The sequence below is a fragment of the Poromitra crassiceps genome (genome assembly GCF_964638095.1).
Source record: "Poromitra crassiceps genome assembly, chromosome: 3".
Classification (NCBI taxonomy): domain Eukaryota; kingdom Metazoa; phylum Chordata; class Actinopteri; order Beryciformes; family Melamphaidae; genus Poromitra; species Poromitra crassiceps.
Window position 1 is genome coordinate 92,182,285 of NC_139625.1, and position 26,828 is coordinate 92,209,112.

The window sequence follows — 26,828 nt, forward strand, 5'->3', positions numbered from 1 at the left end:
CTGCCGACAACTTAAAACTTTTCACAGATGCAGCCCCATTTGTGGGTTTTGGGGGGGTCTACCAAAGCCACTGGTTCACTGGCACTTGGCCGCAGCAGTTTGCCGGCTTGGATCAGTCCTCCGCATTATATGAAATGTACCCGATAGTGCCTTGGCCCCCCTTTTCCTCATTTCTCCCCATCATCACATGACGAGATCCTGGTTCATCCATCACTTCAAGACAACACTCCAGAAATGCAAACATCCCTGCAGAGAACTATTCCAGCCACTCGTTCAGGATCGGGGCAGCCACATCAGCAGCCATGCAGGGGGTATCCTCCGCCCCCCTTCAACAACTGGGTCGCTGGTCCTCATCAGCCTATACATCCTACATCCAACCAGAGCAAAACGCCATACTATCAGCCCAAAGATCCCTCCTTCCATGACTAAAGAGGAAGCAAGTACTTCATTGGTGGTGATCAAACTCTCCCATTTCTCATTAAATGCGCCCATGCCCGGGCTATCCACGTCCACTCCCATGCACCCCTGCCATTGCCTAAAAACCCCAGTCAGCCCCTCATCTCCCGGCATGCATAATCTCCCCCTGTCAGCCCATAACCTGACTAAAGCATACCCCAGGTAAGCTCCATGACACCCACGTCCACTCCCATGCATCCCTGCCATTGCCTAAAAACCCCAGTCAGCCCCTCATCGAGCTTTCTCTCAGGCAGCTCCCAGACTCTGGAACGCCCTTCCCCAAGAAATCAGAACCTCAGAGTCCCTCACAGTCTTCCACTCCCGCCTCAAAACCCATCTCTTTTCCACTGCCTTCCCTTAGTCCCTCTGCTCCCTCCCCCCATCCTTGCTTGTGTGCTGTCTCTGTCTACTGTCTTGTCTCACCACTATCGCCCCCCCCCCACATAGTACTCAGTGTTTAGTGTAATCTCTGTCGTTATATGTTCACTAACGTCACCCCCCGCCCCCCCAGTGTTTAGTTTTTGTGTTGCATACTGTAAAGCGTCTTTGAGCTATGGAAAAGCGCTATATAAGCCCCATCTATTATTATTATTATTATTATTCATCTCCCGGCATGCATAAATCTTCCCCTGTCAGCCCATGACCTGACTAAAGCATACCCCAGGCGAGCTCCATGACCCCCCCTGTTTTCACTCTCCCAGTTCCTAAAACTTTAAATTCCTTTGGGGGATTTTCTATCTCATACAGCACTGACGCCCCCCTCTCTCATAGCAAGAGGAGCGTCACATCATGGAGTCATACGCCATACTCAAACTGTCTATTCTGATTCAATAAAGATTGTTAAAATGTCTTACAAGTCTCTCATGATTGAAGTGTAGTCTTAGACTGAATTTCAATCATGGAAGACCAAAAGGCATAGGTAGACACCCCATGCTGTCATACCCCTCAGCCCAAATGACGTCACTAAATGACGTCACCATCTCCGACGTCACCTTCTCTATGATGTCACCTTTGCAGGGTGACGTCAGTTGCCCAAATGATGTCAGTTATGACATCATAAATGCCCTTCTCCTGGTACTATATAAAGCCCCCATCACCACAGCTTAAATCACACTTGTGCAGTCATCACTCACCTCGTGCCAGCATCCCGCATTCATCCAGCATCTCCAGAGCAAAAGCTTCACCCCACCACCTCCCCAGATCACCACCAATGTCATGACTCCTGTTGGAAACAAATCCCCTTAGGGGGGATTTGTTTCTTATACAGCACTGACGCCCCCCTCTCTCATAGCAAGAGGAGCGTCACATCATGGAGTCATACGCCATACTCAAACTGTCTATTCTGATTCAATAAAGATTGTTAAAATGTCTTACAAGTCTATCATGATTGAAATACAATCATGCCGGAAGTACAATCAATTAGTAAATAAAACATTTTACAACACAATATGCCTTACCAGTAGAAGCAAGGATCTGATTATCAAGAATTCAAAAAACCTTCTAGAATAATACATTTACAATAATCACAAGTACAAGTGTTGTATAAACAATTACACAATTAAAGCGTCCAAGACGGAAGTACTTCACAATAAGGCTCTGTGTAAAGAACCTCACAATACCAAAACGTAGAATGGGCTCTAGTGCCAACCAGGGCAATTACTGTAAGAGAGGTTGGTTAACCTTACTTGTAGTAAACAGATAAAAAGGGTCCTATTGTTCTCAGTACAATTGATAGGATCATAAATACATTAGGAACATATCAAGAATAGAAAATATATATTTAAAAAAGTTTTAAAGAAAACAGCTAAGAAGTAGCTCCTCATTGACTGCGTTTACATGGACTTGAGTATCCCGGTTACCGTCGGGGTTTTGGAGTATCCCGTTTTTGTGTTTGCGCATGTAAACATCATATCCCGGTTTCAGAAACCTGGATAAGCCCTTATCCCGGTTTTGAGAAAGCCGGTTATGCTAGCTGGAGTACTCCGAAAGAACCCGGGATGCCTGTATACACCTTATCCTGCTTTCTGACCGCAGCAGACTACCTGCGCAGGCGCAGCTTCAGCCAAGTCTCACTTCTGGAGCGATGAGGAAATGGAGTTTTGCCGAGTTTTGTCTTTCGGTGATTAAAGAATTAAATGCTTGGTAGCTTAGATAGGAGAAAGCATCGAAATGCTGCCCTATTACAGACTACAGGATGAAGGTGTTGTGACTAAAATGAAAGCAAAAGCCGGGGACACTCCACCATGAAGACGGAATCCAAGGGAATCCCACGTCTTGGCCCAAAAAAGGTGAATGACGCCACGTCACACGCACCCAATATAAGCAAAAAATAAATAAAAATAAATAATAATAATAATGACCCCGGTTTGTATTGTAACGATCACAGGCGCCTGCGCAAATAGCATGCAGTGATCAGTAACCGGGATACTAGTACTGCTCATGTATACAGGGATATGAGTATCCTGCTTTCTCTCTCTTATCGCCATATCCCGAATATGATCAAAACCAGGATAAGCCTCATAACCGGGATACTCAAGTCCATGTAAACGCAGTCACTGAGGCCTTTAGGGTGTTCTGTTTGCAGGGCGTGAATCCAAAATGCCTCCCTTTGCAATAAAGCTCTGTCTCTGTCACCCCCCCCCCTCTTTTTTTTTACTATTTTAAAAATATATTTTCTAGTCTTGATATATTCCTAATGTATTTATGATCCTATCAATTGTACTGAGAACAATAGGACCATTTTTATTTGTTTATTACAAGTAAGGTTAACCAACCTCTCTTACAGTAATTGTGCTTTCAGCCCTGGTTGGTCCATTCTACATTTTGGTATTGTGAGGTTCTTTACACAGAACCTTATTGGGAAGTACTTCCGTCTTGGACGCTTAAATTGTAAAATTGTTTATACAACACTTGTACTTGTGATTATTGTAAATGTATTATTCTAGAAGGTTTTTCGAATTCTTGATAATCAGATACTTGCTTCTACTGGTAAGGCATATTGTGTTGTAAAATGTTTTATTTACTAATTGATTGTACTTCCGGCATGATTGTATTTAGCCGTATTTTTTTGCCTGACACAGCACAACGCTGAGGAAGGTCTTTGACTGAAACGTCCGTTGTCTGCTGCCCAGATTTGAGGAATTAAATCATATGAAAAGACATTTGGAGTGCTGGCTTCTTTCTTCTATAATATTTGTTCTTCTCACTGTGAATACCTCTGTAGTTATACAATCCAATCTGGATTCCCTGAATTTCTCTTACTCATCTATTTAAACATTTTAAACATGTAAACAATAAAACAATTAAATACAGATATAATGTGGTATCGAAATCAAAACAGATTATGATTTTCTCATGATAAACAAGACAGGAAAAGGACACTAGATTGTAGTTACTGCACTTTGCATTTGTACTACCTATATATCTGTTTAAGGTAATACACAGAGTGCAGTATCTGCATTTTTGCAGGCATATATTAAGTAATTGATTGTTTTTTAGCCATAAAAAATCCTTAATGTATACATAATAATAATACAAATAAGCGCATTATCACTTTTCAACCTATAAGTAATTTGGCTGGACAGTCAAAAAACTTTAAAGCCATTTTTCTGTTTCATTGTTAGCGTAGTTACTGCGGTTAGGATTTGTAGGGCAGTATGGAGAATATCATCAACAAAGTTCATCGTTATTCATTTGTATAGAGAAGGATTGTGTGAAAACATGAGACAATTTTTAGATCTAAGCCTCTAAAACCAGATCCTGTCTGATTTCAGATGGAATGACCCTATACAGACGTCCTCAAATTACAGTATTCATATAATATTCATATCAGTACTTTATTAAATATAATGTCTGACCTGAGAATCTCCAGTCTGCAGTGTGGACTCTCCAATCCAGCAGACAGCAGCTTCACACCTGAATCCTTCAGGGGATTGTCACTCATGTCCAGCTCTCTCAGATGGGAGGGGTTGGATTTAAGAGCTGCGGCCACAACTTGACACTCAGTCTCGTCCAAATAGCAACCCATCATTCTGAATAAAAACAAAGGAGGGGTTGGACTTCAGAGCTGAGAACAGTCTATCCCATTTCTCTTATCTGACATCAAGTGGTTCTTGGTCCGTCAACTGGAAGAGCATCCAAAAGCTCTTATCCTGCCATGAGGAGGGAGGAGAGATCTGTGAGGAGCTCTGAGCAAGGAGACACCAAACCAGACTTCCCGGAAGATAATTTCCCAAATGCAGGGTGGCAGGAGAATATCCGAAATGCAGGGTGGTCGAGGGACTCATTAATCATCAACACTACAAATGAACGGCACCACGTTAATTAGTCCGCCCCGTAGCGCAAATGTGAAGAAGCTCAAATTAACGAGGTTTTAGAGAAACAGCACTAGTGATAAGTGCCCATCATATGATACTGATATAACATTAATGTAAGAACATGGGGAGCCTAAATTACGTTTAGTTCAGGTGTTCAGCCATAACCCATTTTAGTTGTAAAGGGAAAGGGGGGGGGCAGTTGTAGCTGTGATCTGCTGCCACTGTCATTAGACACGGACGTGGCTTCACGTGATGCTTCAGACGGAAGGACATCTCATTTCTCTAACCGCACATTTCCTCATTTTGTCTCTCCTCACTGGTTTCCTCCATCCCTCCTCAGTGGGAGGGACTAAGACGCAAGGAAAGGATGGAAGAGAGGCAAAGGTGATGCAATTAAGAGACATGGGATGGACCCCAGGACTTCAGAGCTGAGGTCTCTGAGAGTTCACAGCCAGAATGTCTGTTTTCAGGTTTAAAGCCCCAATCAGTAAGATTTTTGAAATTTTTTACCTTAATATAACTGCTTTTTAGTCACAGGACATGGTAGATTGACTTTTAATAGGGAGACCCTCATCTTTATTTATCCCACACCGCCCTCCATTGGCCAGCACTGGGACTAAGCAGTTTGTCTGTCATGTCCCGTAGCAAGAAAAAAGAAAAAACAAAAGCATGCGCGCATGCGCTGTACAGCGGAAGCGCTGTGTTCAGTAAAACGAGGAAGTAACTCGATTCGGATTTGCTACGAAAATGATGTTTCACGGAACTATGGATTATTATTTCATCACGTGGTGAGTACCCGATGTCACAACATGTACATAGAGCTTTCTGGCGCTGTGTTTTGTTGACTTTGAACGGCGATATCGTTATCGATACTAATGCACACAGAGGGCACAGTTGGAAACTTACTGAATGGGGCTTTAATGTAAAATGAGTGATTATCAGAGACTAGCATACCAATCAAAACGTATACAGCATACTTCTTCTACTACTACTACTACTACTACTACTACATAATAATAATAATAATAAAAATAATTTGTAGTATAGAATTCGAAATTATAGAATTAGATATAAGCAGAAACCAAACAGAAAATAATACATAAATGCTATTACGAAATAATTTTTGTAAAAATGAAAAAAAGTAATATTATTATTGATATTAATAATAATAACAATAATAATAATAACAATAACAACAACAACAACAACAACAACAACAACAACAACAATAATAATACTAATAATAATAATCAGCATGTCGAGTTCAACTTCTGGTAAAACAACTCAGTAAAACAGCCTGAATCCATTAGAGCTACAGATTTGGTTGGGGTTTACTTTAAAAGTTTTGAGCCTACAGCAGGCTTTCCCAACCTTGAGGTCAGGACGCCTGGGGCCGCATGGAATTCAAATGTGGCATTATAATAACGAAAACACCTTATAACAAACATTATAACAAATATTCTACGTATTCTACGTTTTTTTTAATGTTTCTTAGGTAGGGAGGTGGTCTGTTTAGCGATATGTTGAACTGATCTGTAGACCAGCTAGTGGGGTCTGTGTGTTAACCAGATATAGCCCATATTTATAGCCTACTTAGCTCTTGTTACATTGTCAGTATGCATTGTTTAATTTGAGTGAGTTTGTTCAGTATTAATTTGCAGCCTTGTAAAATACTAGTCTCTTAAAAAAGATGGTTGGCTCTCGCAATTTATAAATGCTTCCGCCTAAACGTCTGTAATTTGAGCACGAAAAACTTGGTCAAAACAGAAAGGGAAGCTCAAGGGAAATAATGAACGATGATAGGGGGATGTCCCGGATGTCCCGCCTGGAGGCAGTTGATTAGAGAAATATGAGTGGATGCTCGTATCCGCTCATATTTATTTAAGCACTGGCCCCTGTATGTATTCACAGACATTTTCAAATCCTCACTGGAGACCTGCCATGTACCAACATGCTTCAAAACATCAACCATAATCCCCCTCCCAAAAAAGGCAAGGCCCTCTGCACTTAAAGGGCCCTATTCTCCCACAGGCCTTCGGCACTAAAACGGGCCTTAACCGCAAAAAAACGTGCCTTGCGCCTGTTTTGGGGCGATATCAATATGGCTTTACGCTGCCAAATGCGCTTTAGGCCGAATGGGCGTGGCGCAGTCCCAGAATGGGCCAAAGTGGGCGTGTCGGCCTTAAATCTCGGCGTACTGATATCTTGGCACCTGCCTTAAATTTAGCGCTTTGCACCTTTGAAAACCAGGCCTATTCAGTGCGCCAGTGCTCTTCTGCTGCCTCTCCCCTGTCACCCTTCTCTGTCTCTCTCTGAAACCAGGCCTATTCAGTGCGCCAGTGCTCTTCTTCCTCTTCTCTGTCACCCTTCTCTCTCTCTCTCTGACTCCCTAGCTTAGACAGGCACAACACACTTCCCATATAGGAAAAATAAATTGTAAGTTGTCTGGCCTGTCCCAGCATGCATTGTGCTTCTCCATTTCGCTACTAAATAGCAACCAAATGAGGCGAAATAGATATAAAAGGTCGATCTAAATTAATGTGTAATGGTAACACAACCTGCAATTGTACACATTTCAATATTGGACCAAATAAAACATCGAAATGAAACACCACCCTATGTGAAACATATATGTCCTCTTGAGCCTATATATACCCTGTGTGGATTTAACGTGATTTAGATAAGTGACAGCGGAACGCGCTGCGGAACGCCTTCTACTGTCATGTGCTATACTGTGATGTCCGCTCCAATAACTTGGCCCAACCTCACATTTAGTTTTACAATAAAAACACATTTATGCAATGACTTTACATAATGTAGGGTATATTTATGTACATCATTCTACCTGCAGCAGGGGAGAGAAAACGATATCGTTCTGGACAAACTTTCACCAATATAAAATTAATCTCATCATATAGGGATAGGCTATATTTTTCTAGCTGATGCATTTAGAACATTCTTTTCACTTTGATCTTGCTATAGTGTAGCGTATTTACATGCTTGCAGTATTTAAACTGCAGAATAATAGCCTATAATGACAGACAGACTGGATGAAGGGCTTTCGTCTGGTTTTGCGGGATCACTGGAATTGGAGCTAAAAAGGCAAGCGTGGGATTCGTTTATTGCAGTTATCCAATGAGCATGACGGTGCATAATTTTACGCTTAAAAGGCGTGGTTGTAATGGTTGAGGCTGCGTCTAGCGCCAGCACGACGATATCAAGTGCGCTGGTCCACGCCCACTGATTTGCGCTACGCCAGGCGCTCTGCCTAGAAACAGCGCCGATGCAACGACTACAGCCCATCGCCCTGACCTCTGTGGTCATGAAGTCATTTGAGGGCCTTGTCCTGTCCTACCTAAAATCCATCACAGACCCACTCCTGGACCCCCTACAGTTTGCCTACAGAGCAACAGGTCTGTAGACGATGCAATAAACATGGCCCTCCACCACATCCTCACACATCTGGACAATGCAGGAACCTATGCCAGGATTCTGTTTGTGGATTTCAGCTCAACGTTTGACACGATCATCCCAGCCCTGCTACAGGAGAAACTCTCCCAGCTGGGCGCCCCCGACCCCATTTGCAGATGGACCACAGACTTCCTGACTGACAGGAAGTAGCATGTGAGGCTGGGTAAGCACATAACTGACTTTCGGTCCATCGGCACCGGTGCTGCCCAGGGCGGCGTCCCCTCTCCCTACTTCTTCGGTCTGTAAACCAACAGCTGCGCCTCCAGTCACCAGTCAAGCTCCTGAAATTCGCGGACGATACCACTCTCATAGGGCTCATCACAGACGGAGATGAGTCGGAATACAGACAGGAAGTTGACCATCTGGTGACTTGGTGCAGTCAAAACAACCTGGTGTTAAATGCTCAAAAAACAATGGAGATGATTGTGGATTAGAGGAGGAACACAGCCCCAACTTCCCCCATCACCCTGGGTGACACCCCAGTCAACACTGTTGAGTCCTTCCGCTTCCTGGGGACCATCATCAGCCATGGCCTAAAATAGGAGCTGAACATCCGAGCTCTCACCAAGAAGGCACAGCAGAGGATGTACTTTGTGCGGCAGCCACAATGGCCACAATGGTGCACTTCTACACCTCCATCGTTGAGTCCATCCTCATCTCCTCCATCACCGTCTGGTATGCTGCTGCCACTCTCAAAGACATTAACAGACTTCAACGCATCATCCGCTGTGCTGAGAAGATAATCGGATGCAACCTGCCATCCCTCCAGGACCTGCATGCAGCCAGGACACTGAAGCGGTCTCGCAAGATCATGGCCGACCCCTCCCACCCTGGCCACAAACTCTTTAAGACACTCCCCCACGGCAAGAGACTGAGGACTGCCAAGACCAGAACCACTCGCCACAAGACCAGCTTCTTCCCAATCGCCATCAGCCTCAACAAGACCTGGAAACCCCTTCCACCAAGGACCTCACCAACAACCCCCCCCCCCCCCCCGCAAACCCACTATCTCCTCCTGATGTCAGCTGAACCCCCCCCCCCCCCATAAAACTGTAACTCATATCTGATTTAATGCCTGTTTAACTGGGACTGTAAATTCATGTAAATTCACTGCTTATTTAATGCCTATTTAATAGGGGTGTCACGATATTTCGTCGCACGATATATCGCGATATCGAAACATCACGATATGCGTATCGTCAGAAAAAAATGATATCGTAAAAAAAAGAAAGAAAAAAAAAAGAAAAAATTCTCCTGAATAATAATAGAACAAATTTAGCAGAATCAACATGCATGAGTGAGGGGGTAGACTACTACTGGCATGGCAAAACAGCTCAAGGGGTACATAAGATTACATACGTTTAGGGACCATTGAGCATGAGTTATTTAAGAAATAGATTGTATACTTTATTTTTCTTTCACCATGCAACAAACATTTAGTTTGTGACAGTGTGACACATTCTATTGCAAGAGAAGCATTATCTTCCATGTTGTTTTATAGTTATTATAATAACCATTTCCAAAAACAGCATTTGTTTTGTATTTTGTGTATTTCAAATGAAAGACTATTTTTCCAGTATTTTCCCAGGGCTCCCTTGAAAAGAGGTTTCAATTTCAACGGGACTCACATGGTTAAATAAATGATAAATAAATACATACAAATTATTTACTTTTGTTAAAAAGAATATTGTTAAAATATCGTATTGTATCGTTATCGTGAACCCAATATCGTGTATCGTATCGTATCGTATCGTGAAATTAGTGTATCGTGACACCCCTACTATTTAACTTACTGTAAATTTCATGTACATTCAATGTTAACTCCTATTTAACTCCCACTGTAAATTCATATAAATTCACTGCCTATTTAACGCCTATTTAACTCAGTCTGTAAATCTCATGTAAATTCAACGTAAATTCATATTTATTATCCACGGAACACGCCTCCACTCATGTACATATTGTATATAGATTTACTTGATTTGATTGCACTTGCAACGCTGTGATTGTCTTTATGTAGCTTTCCTACTTCTTATCTCTGTATATTGATCTGACCGCTACGCTGCATACAGACACTAAGACAAATTCCTCGTATGTAACTTGAATACTGTGGCAATAAAAGTGTTTCTGATATATATATATATATATATTTATTTATTTTATATTTATTTATATTTATTTATTTATAACATAAAAAATAAAAATAAATAAAAGATCAGATGACTTTGCCCAGACAGAAAACCAACTAGAATATCTAAATTTCCTAACGAAAATGTAATTGTGCTTGCTGTCCTAGCCATGCCCGCCTCCTTGCAACACCCTACACCCATGCAGCCCTAATCGGCAATGTGTAGCTAGCACGTCTCTAGGTGGTTAAAGGGTGTAGTAATTGGTTGCTAGGGTGTTTCCGGCTGGTCGCTAGGGTGTTTGTAGACGGTTGGTAGGGTGGACTAAGTAGTTATGGATGGGCCTATGTGAGGAGAAGCAGGAGGAGCCAAGGAATTCAGGGGCGAAATAATTTTGATTGTAGACGCTACAGTTGAAAGGTTATGGACCAAAACTTAAGAGGGCTGTTATAGCGCCACTATCAGGTCAATAGGAGTATTTTTTTTTAGATCACAGCAATAAGTAAACGTGGGACGAGCCAAGGAAACCTGGCGAAAAATAAGTTTGATTGTAGAAGCTACGGTTCTAAAGTTATCGACCAAAATGTAAAGATGGCTGTTATAGAGCCACTGTCAGGTCAATCGGTGTAATATTTTAGGCCAGAGTAGAAGAGTACTCTATGAACATAATGAACCAAATTTGGCAACAGTCGCTCTTATGGTTTGTGAGCTACAGGTACTTAATGTTGCTATAGCGCCCCTATAGGCGAAATGACACAATTGTTTTTAATCAGCTCAGAGTACATCCCTGCACACCTGTACCACGTTTGGTTAGCATCAGACATGGTGTTCGAGAGTTATGGCGATCTTCGTGAAATAGGCCCCACCCACAGAACTTTGGAAGTCGATTATATCGCAATGGTGCGTTTTCTTTTTAAATCCGCGAAATCAGTGTTGTGCAGGACAGTCCACACATGATGTGTGCTTTGGTTTGGTGAATATTGGACAAAATTTGAAGGTGGAATCGCAAAAAAACCCAGTTTTGGACAAAATTCAAAATGGCGGAAAATGGGTGTTAATCCAGGGAAAAAAGAAGTTTGATTGTGGACCCTATAGTTCAAAAGTTATGGACCAAAACGTAAAGAGGGCTGTTATAGCGCCACCATCTGGTCAATTGGTGTAACTTTTTTCGTGGATAGTAAAAGGCCCCTCTGTGAAACCCCATTCAAGTGAATGGGAAAAAAACTTGTGCTTAATCGTGAATAGCGCCCAAACCGCTTGACCAAACCCTAACAAAAGTCATAACAACCCTGTCCTCAATGAGCCGCACGTTTTGAGTTCTGGCATGTCTATGTGGTGTGAAAACTGTGGGAGTTATTACGTCCCAGAAATTGTGGCATATATATATAATAATAAGTATGGGGGACTTTATAGATTGTGCCTTGCTTTCAGCAAGCACAATATTAAGAAAATTGTCCATAGCCTCTTGGAATTGTCTACCATGCAATATTTGGTTTTAAAAGGATGCTCAGATCCCATCTACACTCACACACACACTATCACACACAATGATGTTTGTCACATCACTTTTCCCTCTATGTTTGTTTTCTAAAGTATAGAGTTGTACGGACCATATATTAATATTTGGGCTATTGGCCAGCTAGAGGGCTAGCTGACCATTCTATTGTCTGTCTTAACTTAGATTTGCTTTTTATTCTTTCTTCTGTTCTTTTCCTTTGTGTTTTTGTATTTTAATTGTTGTCATGTAATGTGTATTTTGTCTTGGAGCCCAGGAAGACTAGCTGTCGTCTAGCTAATGGGGATCCTTTTTAATAAACAAATAAACAATTTAACTCAAATCAGCTCTCAATTAACTGTCAAACTAAATGAATGCCTGCACAACTGCAGTTTTCAGATATACAGTACAACTGATTTTGTAATGATACAAAGCTGGTTGAAAATCGTCAGTGTTCCTTTAATAGTGTGTAAGTTTGAGGAACTATAGATGTTTATTGTAATTCTGATGGTCTCAGATATGAAGGTGGCTCTACACTGTTCTATACTGTTGGTATTCAGACCAGGACTAACCGAGCCTTCTTGCAGTTCCTCAGAGCTGGGAGAAGTCTGGCTCGTCCCTTCACTGATGTGTTGTAGGCCTTCAGGTCCAACACATCCAGAACCTCCTCTGACATCTGCAGCATGTATGCCAGAGCTGAGCAGTGGATCTCAGAGAGTGTCTTCTCTGATCTGTTCTCTGACTTCAGGAACAGTTGGATCTCCTGATTTACTGACTGGTCGTTCATCTCCATCAAACAGTGGAAGATGTTGATGCTTCTGTCAGGAGAGGTGTCATTATGAATGCTTATCTTCTTAAGGTTGTTGATGGCTTTCTGGATGCTTTCTGGTCTACTCTCTGTCTGACCCAGCAGGCCTCGTAAGAGTCTCTGGCTGGAATCCAGTGAGAGGCCATGAAGGAAGCGGACAAAGAGGTCCAGGTGGCCATTTTTACTCTTCAGGGATTTCTCCATGGCTCTCAACAGGAAGGCATCCAGGGATTTGTCATTGTCTTCCGATATACCTGTTCTTCTTCTCAGTTTTATGTCCCGCTCAGATTCTTCTCCCAGGAAGGTGCCCAGTACCTTCTCATCCCTGTTTGTGTGACAGTGGAGCATGTAGACAGCAGCCAGAAACTCCTGAATGCTCAGATGGACAAAGCAAAATAGCTTGTCCTGGTACAGCCCACACTGCTCCTCTTTAAAGATCTGTGTGAACACTCCTGAGTACACCGTGGCTGCTGTGATATCAATGCCGCACTCTGTCAGGTCTTCTTCATAGAAGATCAGCTTGCCTTTCTCCAGCTGCTCAAAAGCCAGTTTTCCCAGAGAGAGAATCATCTTCTTGATCTCGGTAGTCCAGTGTGAATCTGTTTCAGCTCTCCCATGAAACTTGACGTTCTGCAGTTTGGTCTGAACCACCAGTAATTGGATATACATCTCAGTCAGGGTCTTGGGCAGATTTCCTCTCTCACTGGTTTTCAACACACACTCCAGAACACTAGCAGTGATCCAGCAGAAGACTGGGATGTGGCACATGATGTGAAGGGTGCGTGAAGTCTTGATGTGGGAGATGATTGTGCTAGCCTGCTTCTTATCATTGAATCTCTTCCTGAAGTACTCATCCTTCTGTGGGTCAGTGAACCCTCTCACCTCTGTCACCACGTCAATGCACTGAGGAGGGATCTGACTGGCTGCTGCAGGTCGTGTGGTCATCCATATGCGAGCTTTGGGAAGCAGTTTCCCCCTGATGAGGTTTGTCAGCAGCATATCCACTGAGGTTGACTCTGTAACATCAGTCAGGATCTCATTGTTTTGGAAGTCTAGAGGAAGTCGAGACTCATCCAGACCATCAAAGATGAACCCAACCTTGTCAAACCTGCAGATTCCTGCTTCTTTGGTGTCAGGAAAAAAGCGATCAAGAAGTTCTACCAAGCTGCACTTTTTCTCTTTCAGCAGATTCAGCTCTCGGAAAGTGAATGGAAATATGAACGGTATATCCTGGTTGGCATTCTCTTCAGCCCAGTCCAGAGTGAACTTTTGTGTTAAGACTGTTTTCCCAATGCCAGCCACTCCCATTGTCATCACTGTTCTGGTTTGTTTAACTCTTCCAGGTAAGGGTTTAAAGATGTCTTCATATCTGATTGGTGTTTCTGGTCTCTGGTTTTTGGATGCTGCTTCAATCAGTCTGATCTCATGTTCATCATTGACCTCTCCACTCCCTCCCTCTGTGAGGTAATGCTCTGTGAAGAACTGATTCATAACTGTTGACTTTCCTGCTTTAGCAATCCCCTCAGACACACACTGAAACTTCTCCTTCATGTTGGATTTGTGTTGACGTTGGCAGACATCAGCATGCGTTTCTGAATGAATAAAGAACAAATGTGAGTAAATAGTCATGCAAACATTTCCCGATAATTTACACATTCCGAACTCCATCGAATCTATTCAGCTCAGTAATGGTGGGTGGACAAGCAGGTCCTGACTGGGTGTGAGGTATAAGGTAGCTGTTGTAGAATAAATTATTATTACTCAAGCATGAGTTTCATGCAACTGATCAGATTCCTTAAAGACACATTCACACTGTGGTGATTCCCACAAAGCTCTGCTAGCTGGTTCCATTGGCAACTTCTATGTTAACCAAGCAGGTAGCTGAACTTCTCACTTACTGCTGATTATGTTCATGTATGTAAACTACTTCGGGGAAAACTTTTCAGGCAAGACATATGCATTGTGATTGTATAAAAGCGCTGATATCCCTGAGGACTAGCCTGGCATCAAAAGACCAATTCACTAGAGCAAATCAAACATGAGCTCGCAGATTTGTCAGGTACCCAGGCTACCTGGACCTTCTTTACTGGGGTTATGGATAAAGTTATGATGCAACATGTACACGGCTGCATTACACTTGTCTTGTAGAAGGTACTGTCAGGTATTATTGTTATATTGTGCACAACTGTTATCAGTTTTTGTCACGATACCTAACCCCGACCTGCTGCAGAGGCACTGAACTACCTGGCTGACCCTGCACCCCACCTAGAGGCCGATGTGAGAATTCACCCACTGGGGAATAGTGCTGTGCCGATGATCATATAATTGCGATCACGTGTTTATATTAAATATATTTCATATTCAATTATTTTCTATAGTCGTCTTTCATCTGATTCCATAAAGTTCCTGAGTTAGCTTTATTTTTGTTTTCTCTTAAATAAATACACCCATATAGATAAACCCAAGCGTGTGTACCTGTCTCCCAAATACTTTCACTACTCTAACAAACTTTTAAATAAAAACTGCCCTGCAGTAAGAGATTAAACTAATATGAACCCAGCACACTCTTTAAGATGTGCTGACACCAAACAGTCTATCCTGTCAGCGTCTCAACTTCTACTTTTTGACACTCTGGACTGTCATAAACTGCTACAGAAGATTGCTCTGCTACAAACAAGAAGAGACTGCAAGACACACTTCAATGTGTTCCGTCAGTGAGTTAAAACAGCCTAGAGCTCAGGCTCAGAGCTAATGAAGTGCCAGATTTCACCTCAAACCTCTGTAAACCTGAACCAAAACCAAAGAAACTGAACAGTCCCAAAAACTACAGCTGGAAAATAGATTTGAACCATTATTGAATGTGGGAATCAGAAATGTGGACCACTTTGATCATTTACACGATCGATTAAATTTGCAAGTTAAACATTACAAATTCAAATGATCAGATTCAAATTCAGTTTTTAATGCAATTAAAATTAAAATATAAATAATTCAATTTCACTTTCTAGTGACACCTTCTGTATTTCTGCCCACATCTTCCACCAAATTAAGTATTTCTTGCTCTTTGATGTTCTTCTGTTAATCACTGTCCAACTTACCATTTTCTTGATTCTTGGGTTTCTCAAGGTCATCTGCAAGAAACTTCTCCTCTTTCTTAAGGATATCACAGAAGATATCTTTGCCTCTATCTCCACTAGCATTCAGTGACGTATAGAGTTCCCTCATCTTATCCTGAGTGGTAGGTTTAGACATGATGTTATCGTAGGCTTCTTGCATGATAACGTCCTCAGTCAGGAGCTTATCCAAGATTGGTGCGACCATTTTGACTCTCTTGACCAGCTCATCCCGGTGTTTATCCACAAAGTGCTTCTCTGAGGAATGAAAATGAGTTGATTTGAGTGAGCATCATTCAGGCTAATATCAGCTTGTATCAGGCTACTTTGCTTCTGAAGGATTACAACATGAAGGATTTCATTTGAAAACTATGTTTGTGTCTGCTTATTTTGGATCTCCAAAATGTCACTGTCTGAAATCCATCAATCAATATTTCAAAATCACACATAATCCAATTGTCAGATTTTAACACTGGTGAAATAGGAAGCTGTTTGTGCTTTTCCTGATATTAGGTATCTCGCGCGCTACGTACGCTCGATTCATAGGCTCCACTGCGTGGCCTTGCCCGCCCTGCAGCTCGCCGAGCTGGACCTGCAGCTCACATGCATCGCCCACCCTGCGGCCGGATGTCACGATGCCAGGACTTTATGACATCACTGATGACATCATCAGTGGGACAAACATTTAAACAAACAGAGAAACATTGCCCACATGCTCCATGTTATTATACGGTATATAGATTTGCCTTAAATGTGGCAGTGGCCTATTCCACTTCTAGCAAAATATTGACTCTTGTGTTTGAGCTTGTGTTTCTGGTCACTGCACCAGCTGCTGCCAAAGACATAATGGTAAATGGTAAATGGACTGCATTTATAGAGCGCATTCTATATAGTCTATCGACTACCCAAAGCGCTTTACATGAATACCTCACATTCACCCATTCACACACCGACGGCGTCTGCAGCCATGCAGGGCGCTAACTGCTCGTCGGGAGCAGTTAGGGGTTCAGTGTCTTGCTCAAGGACACTTCGGCACACTGCCGGGAGGAGCCAGCCTCGAACCGGGAACCTTCCGATTCCCAGGCGACAGCTCTACCTCCTGTGCTAATGCCGCCCAAAATAAAATTCATAATAAAATGAAGACATTTTTTCTGTTGCTAGTGTTGCTGTCAGCAGTCCATGCTCAGCCCGCTTGAAGGTAATGTATTGAAAGGATGGGTTGTAAAAGGTGAATGTTGGGACTCCCTCTGTTTGCATTAGGACCCCCAAATCACTAAGTCAGCCCCTGTTTCACCTACCTCCCATTGTGGTTTTCTCTTTAGCCGTCGCCATCGTTGCTCCCTGGTAAAATAACAGGAAATATTCAGAAGAATATCATCGGTAATGTAATGGTCATATTTGTTCTTTGTCTGACCTCTATACCCTTCATTACAAACACAGTGCCCATATACATTATGCATTTCTTCAGCTTCACAACCAACACAAACTTTCAGATGTGATGATGTGTTACATGACACATCCCACTACATGACAACAGGATCATTTTTCATTACACAAAACCCCCCCTCTACCCCCCCCCCCCCCCCCCCCCCCCCCCCCATTAGTTAGATGTCTCTAAAGCTTTTCTCTACAGCAGGTGTTGGTCTACTAAACTGACGAGGCTGAATCTGTTCTAGTCAGACTCAACCTGCCAACTAAACTATGTCAATTATGACATCATGCACTGCAGCTCTAGTGGTGTGCATTGGTTTGGCTGCTCCATTGATTTCCAGTGGGGTGAATTGTTTCTAAACAGATGAGATCAGTTGTAATTAGAATTTAGTTACACTTCACACCAAGCTGATGTTTAATCTGAAGAGGCTAACAGGTCAAATGTGTAGCTGTAGTAAAACGTGTTGTTGTACATGTACACACCTTAGCTGTGGAGTCCAGGTGTGTTTGATGCTCCTGGACAGACTGACCACTGGGAACCTCTTTCCTTTGCTGCTCAACTCTGTGGAGAAAACATGAAGAATGAGGTCTCCACCTAAGTAAAACAAATGTGTTCCCTCAGCCCTATGTTCATTTATCCCTATGTTCCCTCAGCTCTATGTTCCCTCAGCAGCTCTATGTTCCCTCTGCTCTGTTCCCTCAGTTCTATGTTCCCTCAGCCCTATGTTCATTTAGCCCTATGTAGCCTCAGCCCTATGTTCCCTCAGCAGCTCTATGTTCCCTCTGCTCTGTTCTATGTTCCCTCAGCCCTATGTTCCCTCAGCCCTATGTTCCCTCAGCAGCTCTATGTTCCCTCTGCTCTGTTCCCTCAGCCCTATGTTCCCTCAGCCCTATGTTCCCTCAGCCCTATGTTCCCTCACCTCTATGTTCCCTCACCTCTATGTTCCCTCAGCCCTATGTTCCCTCAGCCCTATGTTCTCTCAGTTCTATGTTCCCTCAACCATATGTTCCCTCAACCATATGTTCTCTCAGCCCTATGTTCTCTCAGCCATATGTTCTCTCAGCCCTATGTTCTCTCAGCCCTATGTTCCCTCAGCTCTATGTTCACTCAGTTCTGTTCTCTCAGCCCTATGTTCCCTCAGTTCTATGTTCCCTCAGCGATGTTCCCTCCGATCTATGTTCCCTCAGCTCTATGTTCCCTCAGCCCTATGTTCCCTCAGCTCTATGTTCCCTCAGCCCTGTTCCCTCAGCTCTATGTTCCTTCAGCCATATGTTCCCTCAGCCCTATGTTCTCTCAGCCATATGTTCTCTCAGCCCTATGTTCTCTCAGACCTATGTTCTCTCAGTTCTATGTTCACTCAGTTCTATGTGCTCTCAACAGCTCTGTGTTCCCTCAGTCATATGTTCTCTCAGCCATATGTTCCCTCATCCCTATGTTCCCTCAGCTCTATGTTCACTCAGTTCTGTTCCCTCAGCCCTATGTTCTCTCAGCCCTATGTTCCCTCAGCTCTATGTTCACTCAGTTCTGTTCTCTCAGCCCTATGTTCCCTCAGCTCTATGTTCCCTCAGCGATGTTCCCTCCGATCTATGTTCCCTCAGCTCTATGTTCCCTCAGCCCTATGTTCCCTCCGATCAATGTTCTCTCAGGCCTATGTTCCCTCAGATCTATGTTCTCTCAGCTCAATGTTCCTTCAGATCTATGTTCCCTCAGCTCTATGTTCCCTCAGCCCTATGTTCCCTCAGCCCTATGTTCCCTCCTATCTATGTTCTCTCAGCCCTATGTTCCCTCAGCTCTATGTTCCTTCAGCCCTGTTCCCTCAGCTCTATGTTCCTTCAGCCCTATGTTCCCTCAGCTCTATGTTCCCTCAGCCCTGTTCCCTCAGCTCTATGTTCCTTCAGCCATATGTTCCCTCAACTCTATGTTCCCTCAGCCCTGTTCCCTCAGCTCTATGTTCCTTCAGCCCTATGTTCCCTCAGCTCTATGTTCCCTCAGCCCTGTTCCCTCAGCGCTATGTTCCTTCAGCCATATGTTCCCACAGCCCTATGTTCCCTCAGCCCTGTTTCCTCAGCTCTATGTTCCTTCATCCATATGTCCCTCAGCCCTATGTTCCCTCAACTCTATGTTCCCTCAGCTCTATGTTCCCTACTGTTAGCAGTGTCAGGACAGAAGTGCAACAGGTAGATGCCACACCAAAAGGACAGTGTTAGAGAAAAAATAACTATAATATTTAAAATGAATTAACTAAGCCTAACCCAAACCTCACAGCCTGTTCAGATTTTGCCCATTTAACACACAGGCACCCATGCTGAACCAATTTTAGATCTCATGACTTGAGTCCTCTTCTCAGGAGAGATGGATAACAACATCTGATTAAAGTCTTACCTTTGCTCAGCAGAGGGCGCTCCATCCACACAGCTGGGCCCAGGGGAGTCTGCTCTCTGGATCCTGATAGAAAAAGGAGAGACAAAAGAAGTGCAGTTTGAACCTGAAGAGAAGCAGCATTTTGACCAGAAGTTCACCGGTTCAAATCCCAGAACCAGAAAGAAAACCTGTGAGAGGAGAGTGAAGGAGAAACACTCTCCTCTTCCTCAACATGCTATTATTACCTGTTTGGAAATACACTATTGTACCATCGCAGTGGTTGCAGTAATGGTTGGATTTTTCTGTTTGCACCAGTAAGTCCAACAAGATGTCAAATGAAAGCTGATAAATCCACAGATTCCAGTGGTATTAGTCTGATCACTGTACGACCAAAACTCACTGAACTAGCAGCCGAAGAATAACCAGACAGCAGCAAAGGCTAACATCTATAGCTACAAACTTTCTCTACGTGAAAAATGTTAAGAGCAAAGTTCTATTATTGTTAAAGGGATACGCCAACTTTGTGGGAGTTTCGTCCATTTGCCATATCGCCCACATAACCAAGATACACAATGCCTTTACCGGCACTCTCCATACAGTATACAGTGAGCTACAGTCGCCCAGTTAGTTAGTATCACCAATGAATTGGGGGAAACGGTACAGCCGTTCAAAGTCACTAAAAACACAGACGGCAGCTCCGAGCCTCCGACTTTAAAACTCTCGGGGGAAAATCTACCCCGACTAGGCTGGGAATCAGTTGTCTGACTTCCCACAACAATGGCCGCAACGATGGAATGTAGTCCAAAGTATGAATAAGTTAGATTCGCTCAGTCCTCTCGATGTAGAAGCTGTTCAGGTGACAAGTCTTTTTTTGTTTATAACACACAGATTAATTAGATAGGTCGCCTGCACCTTGGAGCCTGAACAGATCAACTCAGATGTCCATGTCTAAAGACTGGAGCATATGGTCATCATGTACAGCAAGAGCTGTGGCTCCAGCCAAAGAGATAAAACCAGACAGCAGCTTTTCTCAAACAGAAGCAAGTCCCTCAGGAACTCTCACCCAAGCTGCAATGATCCAGCATGTCAGAGGGGCACTGCTGTAGGCCAGCTTCTACTGGAACCATCTTGCAGATGCCAGTAAAGCTTGTGCCGTCCTCCTCTGCTGCAGCTGCAAAAAGTCATGTAGTGGGTGCTGCAAATGCTTTAAAGCTGGAGTCCATTGCACCTCCATACTGTATGTATGGATGTGAGGGTGCCTGTACCAACAATGAGGGTCAAGATGATGATATGAGTACACACTCATTTCACAGCAACGTTTTGAGGTGGTAAAGCAGGAAATAACACATCAGGTTTAATCATTAGCATTAATGAGGGCACCTGGCACTGGAACACCTAAACAGAATGGAAGCATAATTAATGGTATTAGCGTACAGCTGCTTTACTTCCTGCTTTTATCACTTCAAAAGGGTTGCTGTGAAATGGGTCCATTCTGGATAACTGATAAGGATATAGACAGTTTTCACAGAACTGTGTTGCTATAGGGAACAGTTTTTAACCTATCTTATGTCCTGTCAGTTATTGTACTAGCAAACACTGCAACTGGAAGTAAGCTGGGGGAAATGTACAATGTTTTGTGAAAAAGTATTGTGAGTGAAAATTATTAGGGATGTTCGATATTGGCTTTTTCTTAATTTCCGATACCGATATCAACCGATATCAACCGATACCGATATAAGCGGGCTTTTTTTTCCACCAAAATTTCAAGTAACAAGTTACATTACATATCTCCTGTTGTGAAATTAACTCCTTCCCTACTTTTATTTTGATGCCGCACTGGATGCATTCATAAATGCATATATATATATACATCACATCACTTATATATTATTTTTACATTTTTAGTGAGAGCAGAAGTAGCTGAAGAGTTTAATATATAATATGCATGTTGTGTTAAAGTTGTAAGTGTTATTATTATTATTTTTGTGGGCAGTGGTGGCCCAATGGTTAGAGAAGCGAGCTTGTGACCGGAAGGTCGTCGGTTCAATCCCCGGGACCGGCAGGATAAATCTGGGTGGGGAAAGTGAAAAGGCAGCGCTTGCCCCTCCCTCATTACCACCAATGATGTGCCCTTGAGCAAGGCCCTTATCCCCAACCGCTCCAGTGGAGCTGATCAAGGGCCAGCAGATCAGACTGTGGTTGTGCTGGTCAGCTTGCTTCCAGGTATGAATGTGTGTGTGAATGTGAACAGGGCACTCCTGAAAAAGAGAGCATTGCTCTCAGTGAGAAATAAAGGTTAAAAAAAATATCGGCATGAAAACCGATACCGATATGAATTGTTTATGCTAATATAGGCCGATAATATCACATCCCTAAAAATTATGTTTTGATTGTTGATTGATTGATAGCTGATCATTATTACACTTAATAATGATCAGCTATCATATATTTGTTATCATAAATATGTTATCATATATTAACAATGAATCAATAATTTTCACTCACAGCATGTACATTCTTGGGGATAGTGTCCATATTGGTAGCCGTAGCCTAATATGAAAATTACTGTTCTACAATCTAGATAGATTCAACCATCAATCTAAGTATTCCAATGTGTTTCTAATGTTCAAAAAGCAGACACCAAGTTTGCCAAAATAGTCAAAGGTTAAGGTAAAACTAATTTTCAGGTAGCCACCATCTTGGAAATATGCAAATTACCCCCCCCCCCCCCCCACACACACACACACAAACACACAATCGTAAAGATAAGGATTTCACCGTGTTTCTAATGACCTAAACATAATAATTAAATAGACAAAGTTTGCATTTCTAGCTCATCTGGTTCAAAAGTTATAGCGGAAACCTTTTTCGGGCGGTGGCCATATTGGATCTGGCTGCCATGTTGACCGATCGACATAAATAAAGATGGACGTCACATGAGGTCCCATTCAGTGAAGCCGCTGCATGTTAGATCGCCGCTCTGGCGGTTGTAGCCAGTATAGGTCACAAGGCCCGCCTCCCCCATGTTAGTGGATGGGAAAATCACAACCGAAATAATCACAGTATACGTCAGATACATTTTTTCCAAAGGTGGTTTGTATCATTATCATGCTAATGCCTGTGCAAGTAGTCATTTTTCTGATCAGTTTGTTTTTAAGTAGTTATTTGACATATGTAAAAAGGGATAAAAATGGATGATTGACAGCTGTGGCAGCCAGTCTCAAGCCGTCATTGGCTGGACAGGCTCTTCACATTATAGATCTATCATCATAGACAAGACACACGGCTTCATCTGTTATCTAACGCTGCCTGCAGGTCGGGGTGGCTCATGGGTTGGCTGTGCTGGCTATACCAGACATATCAATGGACCGCAATAAAAAGAACATTGTTTTGAGAAAGGTGCGCGAGGAATTAACGTTGGTTGGGGACATAAGTAAGTTCAGAAAATATGTGTTTTATTAGTTACTCCAGCTACGTTAAACCTGTTTTTCATTATTTATCGGCTTAATATTACTATAACTTAACAACCGATAACGATAGGTGGAATAACACAATAATATACACATATTTTCAGAACTTACCAGGTTGTCCAACTGCCAGGAAATGTGTTTTATAACGTTAACTCCCGTTCCGGGTAAGATGGGGCATAGTACGTAACCACCAGCCATTAGCTAATTGCTAACGGGTTAGCCGTTAGCGTCACATACAAACAGGTTTTATTTTTGGTATTAAAGCAACAAATGTTTTTATATGGATATCTCAGAGAATTGCTTTGACTGTGGGGATGTTCATTTTCACAAGCTCCTCTCTTAGTAACGATATACCATTGGCATAAATCAGAGAATAAGTCAGAGAATAGACCACAGCCTGCAGGCTGCCTGCCTGTGGGTGGCACATGCACTGCCGGGCTAACGTTATAGGTTTGCTGCCCTACCCACACTGTACCGGGGGGGTACAACAACGTAGCTTCACGGTTAGATTTGTTAAACCAACATTTGCTCCAAAAGGAATCATAAAGTTAATCAAAATGCCAAGAAACATTAGGCTAATCAACACAGAGATCCAATATTTTTTCCCAGTAAGAGGCTGAGAGCAGCCCTGCTGAAGGCTCCTCTTCCGGGCTGCAGCAGCAGCAGTCCGGGCCGTCACCCCGGAGGTCTGACTTGTCTGGCTGATACAGCTTCAATCTCCGACAACGAAAATCAGATTTTCGTACAGGCGTCATTTTGATAAACTGATCTCATAGTGGGAATCTTCCTGGTTACTTTTGGCGAGACAAAAAATATTACAACTTAACGTGTCATATTTACAGAGCTAGACTGTATATAAATACGCAACGCACTGTGCACATTCTAGAAACAGCAGCTCTACATAACAAAGTTCAGAGGGGCGGGGAGCTCTCAGAGGTTCTAACGCAACAGAGCTACTGCACAAACTCTGGTTCACTGATCTGGCAGGATTTTGGCTTCAATAGACCATACAGGGAGGAGATAGGGACACTCCCTCCATTCATATTATATCTCAATGTGTTGACCCAGCGGGTCATTGGCTTGGGTGCTGAGTCTCGTTAAATCATTACAGCATGCCCTGGGCTACATCTGGCCCAAATCTGGTGCTTTTAGACTTGATTTGCACAAACGTAGTCTCAGATCTCCCTAAGTCCCTTGACTAAAAGGTTTGAAAAGAGTGTTTTGCATGAGGTTATAAATTGAGTGATAACACATTTGGAGGCCACAATGCTATCACATATTGTTTCACTCTAGCGGTGTATTCACCTTATGTAGAAGAGACAGTCTGTTTTGAACAGGAAGTCGTGACACAATGGGTCGAGTGGGCGGGGCTACATAATGTGAATACCTTGCCAAATATCACTATACAGTTTATAGTCTAAACACACCAGACGCATATCCAACGCTGAAGCAACCCCTCACGGAGGGAGTTTCATTTCCGTGTCCTTGTTAATGCCCCGGTCACACTAAAGCAACGTTTTTTCACGTGTAAACGCCTGCTGTTGCCTGCTGGTTGATTGGTGCTGCAGCTTGATTGGCTGTCTTCCTGTCTTTCCGCTTTCAATTGGTCGATTCCGAATTGCCCCCTCCTCTGGTCGCTGCCGTTCGCCACTCATCGCCTTGCAAAGCATGCTGGAATACCTGGCGACGTATCCAATACAAAATGAATGGGCAGCAGCGACAGCAGGCATTTACACGCCAAAAATAAACGCGGAAGTGTGGCGGGGGCGTAACAGGGGAGACCCATCACACCAGCCACAGTGCATTGCCTTGCCTCGCTGAAGCGACGCGTCACGCAGCGAGAGTTTCTGCGTCTAGTCTCATTTTTCACACGAACCGCGAGCAGTACACAAGCAGTCAGGCATGAAGTCAATACAAGTTGTGACTGGCACGGAGCAAAACAGAGTGAGGTGTGGAGCAAAACAGAGTGAGGCGTGGAGCAAAACAGAGTGCTTGTGTTGTGAATGGCAAGACTCCTGCTCGACGCTGCTCGATGCTTCCTTGACGCGTTGCTTCTGAGATGCTTTTGGTGTGAACCAAGTGTGTATCCCCTCAGATGGCATCGACCAACGCTACTGGCTCACAGATTAATATAGATCCTCCTCTTACCTCTTAGCTTCCACCCGGCTGTTCGATCCGGCTGTTTGGTCCGGCTGTGTCAAAATGACACATTTCCTGCTGAGGTGGAGCATGTGACACAAAGTTACTCTTCTGTTTGAGATGTCACTGTCTTTTGATCACATTATTTTATTTTGCACTTTATTTTCTGTGACATTTGATTTATTTTAACGTCTGTATTGTTTTATCTTTCATACTTGTCTTCCTTGGCTCGGTCTGCCTGTCTTAGTGTAAGTACGCAGCGGTCATATCAAATGTCATAAAAAATAAGATCAAAATGTTTTCTGAATATGGGCCCAGAGGCCCATACCACGAATGTAGGATAAGCAGATCCTGGATATATCCCTTGATCTGGTTTGGCTTAAACAGATCATGTCAACCCAGCTGAACGATACCATGAACGTGTTTTTTTTATTTTTTTTATTTCAATTTAATTTGTTCAATAGGGGACAGTGTACATTAATGAACATTTTAGCAAAATGTAAATGCACGACAATTGCAGTCACAAGACTGATTTACATTGTTAGTCCCCCTGCCAGAAGGTACAGGCCTTGTGTCCTGATAGGGAAAAAGTGACATGGTGCAAATATACAGGATTCAAATAACATCTTATCTCTAAGACAAGTGCAGCAAGAGAAAGAGAGCTAGCTAATACACAAGTATACAATTAGAATAACTATACTCTTAAAAAAGTTTAAGATCTACATATAGAGATTTAAACAACAAATATGAAAAGAAAGAAATGTACAGTAGAGCAAAACAGAGCGAGGCGTGGAGCAAAACAGAGCGAGGTGTGGAGCAAAACAGAGTGAGGCGTGGAGCAAAACAGAGTGAGGCGTGGAGCAAAACAGAGTGAGGCGTGGAGCAAAACAGAGTGAGGCGTGGAGCAAAACAGAGTGAGGCGTGGAGCAAAACAGAGTGCTTGATGCGTTGCTTCTGAGATGCTTTTGGTGTGAAGCAAGTGTGTATCCCCTCAGATGGCATCGACCAACGCTACTCGCCCACGGACTAATAGAAATCCTCCTCTTACCTCTTAACTTCCGTCCAGCTGTCATGTGGGTTCATATCTTGCAATAGTAACGCTGTCACCCGACAGCGAGAAGGTTGTGAGTCCGAATCCTCCATGGGCCAGTGGCCCTGGGGGCATACTCCTCCCATGTCTTCGCTGTCTGCTGTCCAGGTGGGTTATGTTGTAAAAAAGGCCCTTCTGTGTGGAGTTTGCATGTTCTCCTCGTGCTCACCTGGGGTTTACTCCAGATAAAACCCCCCACTAAAAAACATGGCCACAAAGAGAACACAGGTTGTATATGATGTCCCTATGAAGGCCATCCGCAAACAGCAGGTGATTTGAAAGACTTTAGCAGCTGGTGTTACAACAGTCACATGATACAATGTCAACTTGTATATGCATCATAAACAGTCACATTACCTTGGAAGATGTTTGCCTGGTGAATTCACAGCATCCAGATCAAATCCCAGAGACCTTCTGCCTTCATCTGAAGTGGAGACACTGATAGAGAAAACACACACACTGCTTAACTCTCCTTCCTCAGCTCTGACTGTCTGTGAACATTTGATCTAAGGGTGAGGTCACTTACTCATTACTTCACTGTTAAGGTCTGG

At 43.1% G+C, this 26,828-nt stretch overlaps 2 protein-coding genes across 2 annotated transcripts in view; one reads left to right on the plus strand and one right to left on the minus strand.

The window, feature by feature from the left end:
• Positions 1-26,828, plus strand: part of LOC310773361 (SAM and SH3 domain-containing protein 1-like) — a gene marked incomplete at both ends in the record, with an annotated part of 204,862 nt that overhangs the window by 107,398 nt on the left and 70,636 nt on the right. The gene's annotated exons all lie outside the window — the stretch shown is intronic.
• Positions 15,266-26,363, minus strand: LOC310774246 (uncharacterized protein; the record flags this gene model as incomplete). The annotated part of the gene is made up of 7 exons (XM_083634291.1): positions 15,266-15,339; positions 15,771-16,043; positions 17,084-17,126; positions 17,700-17,778; positions 19,600-19,662; positions 25,197-25,265; positions 26,236-26,363. 7 exons carry the CDS (start codon positions 26,361-26,363, stop codon positions 15,266-15,268), a joined length of 729 nt encoding a protein of 242 aa, XP_083490417.1.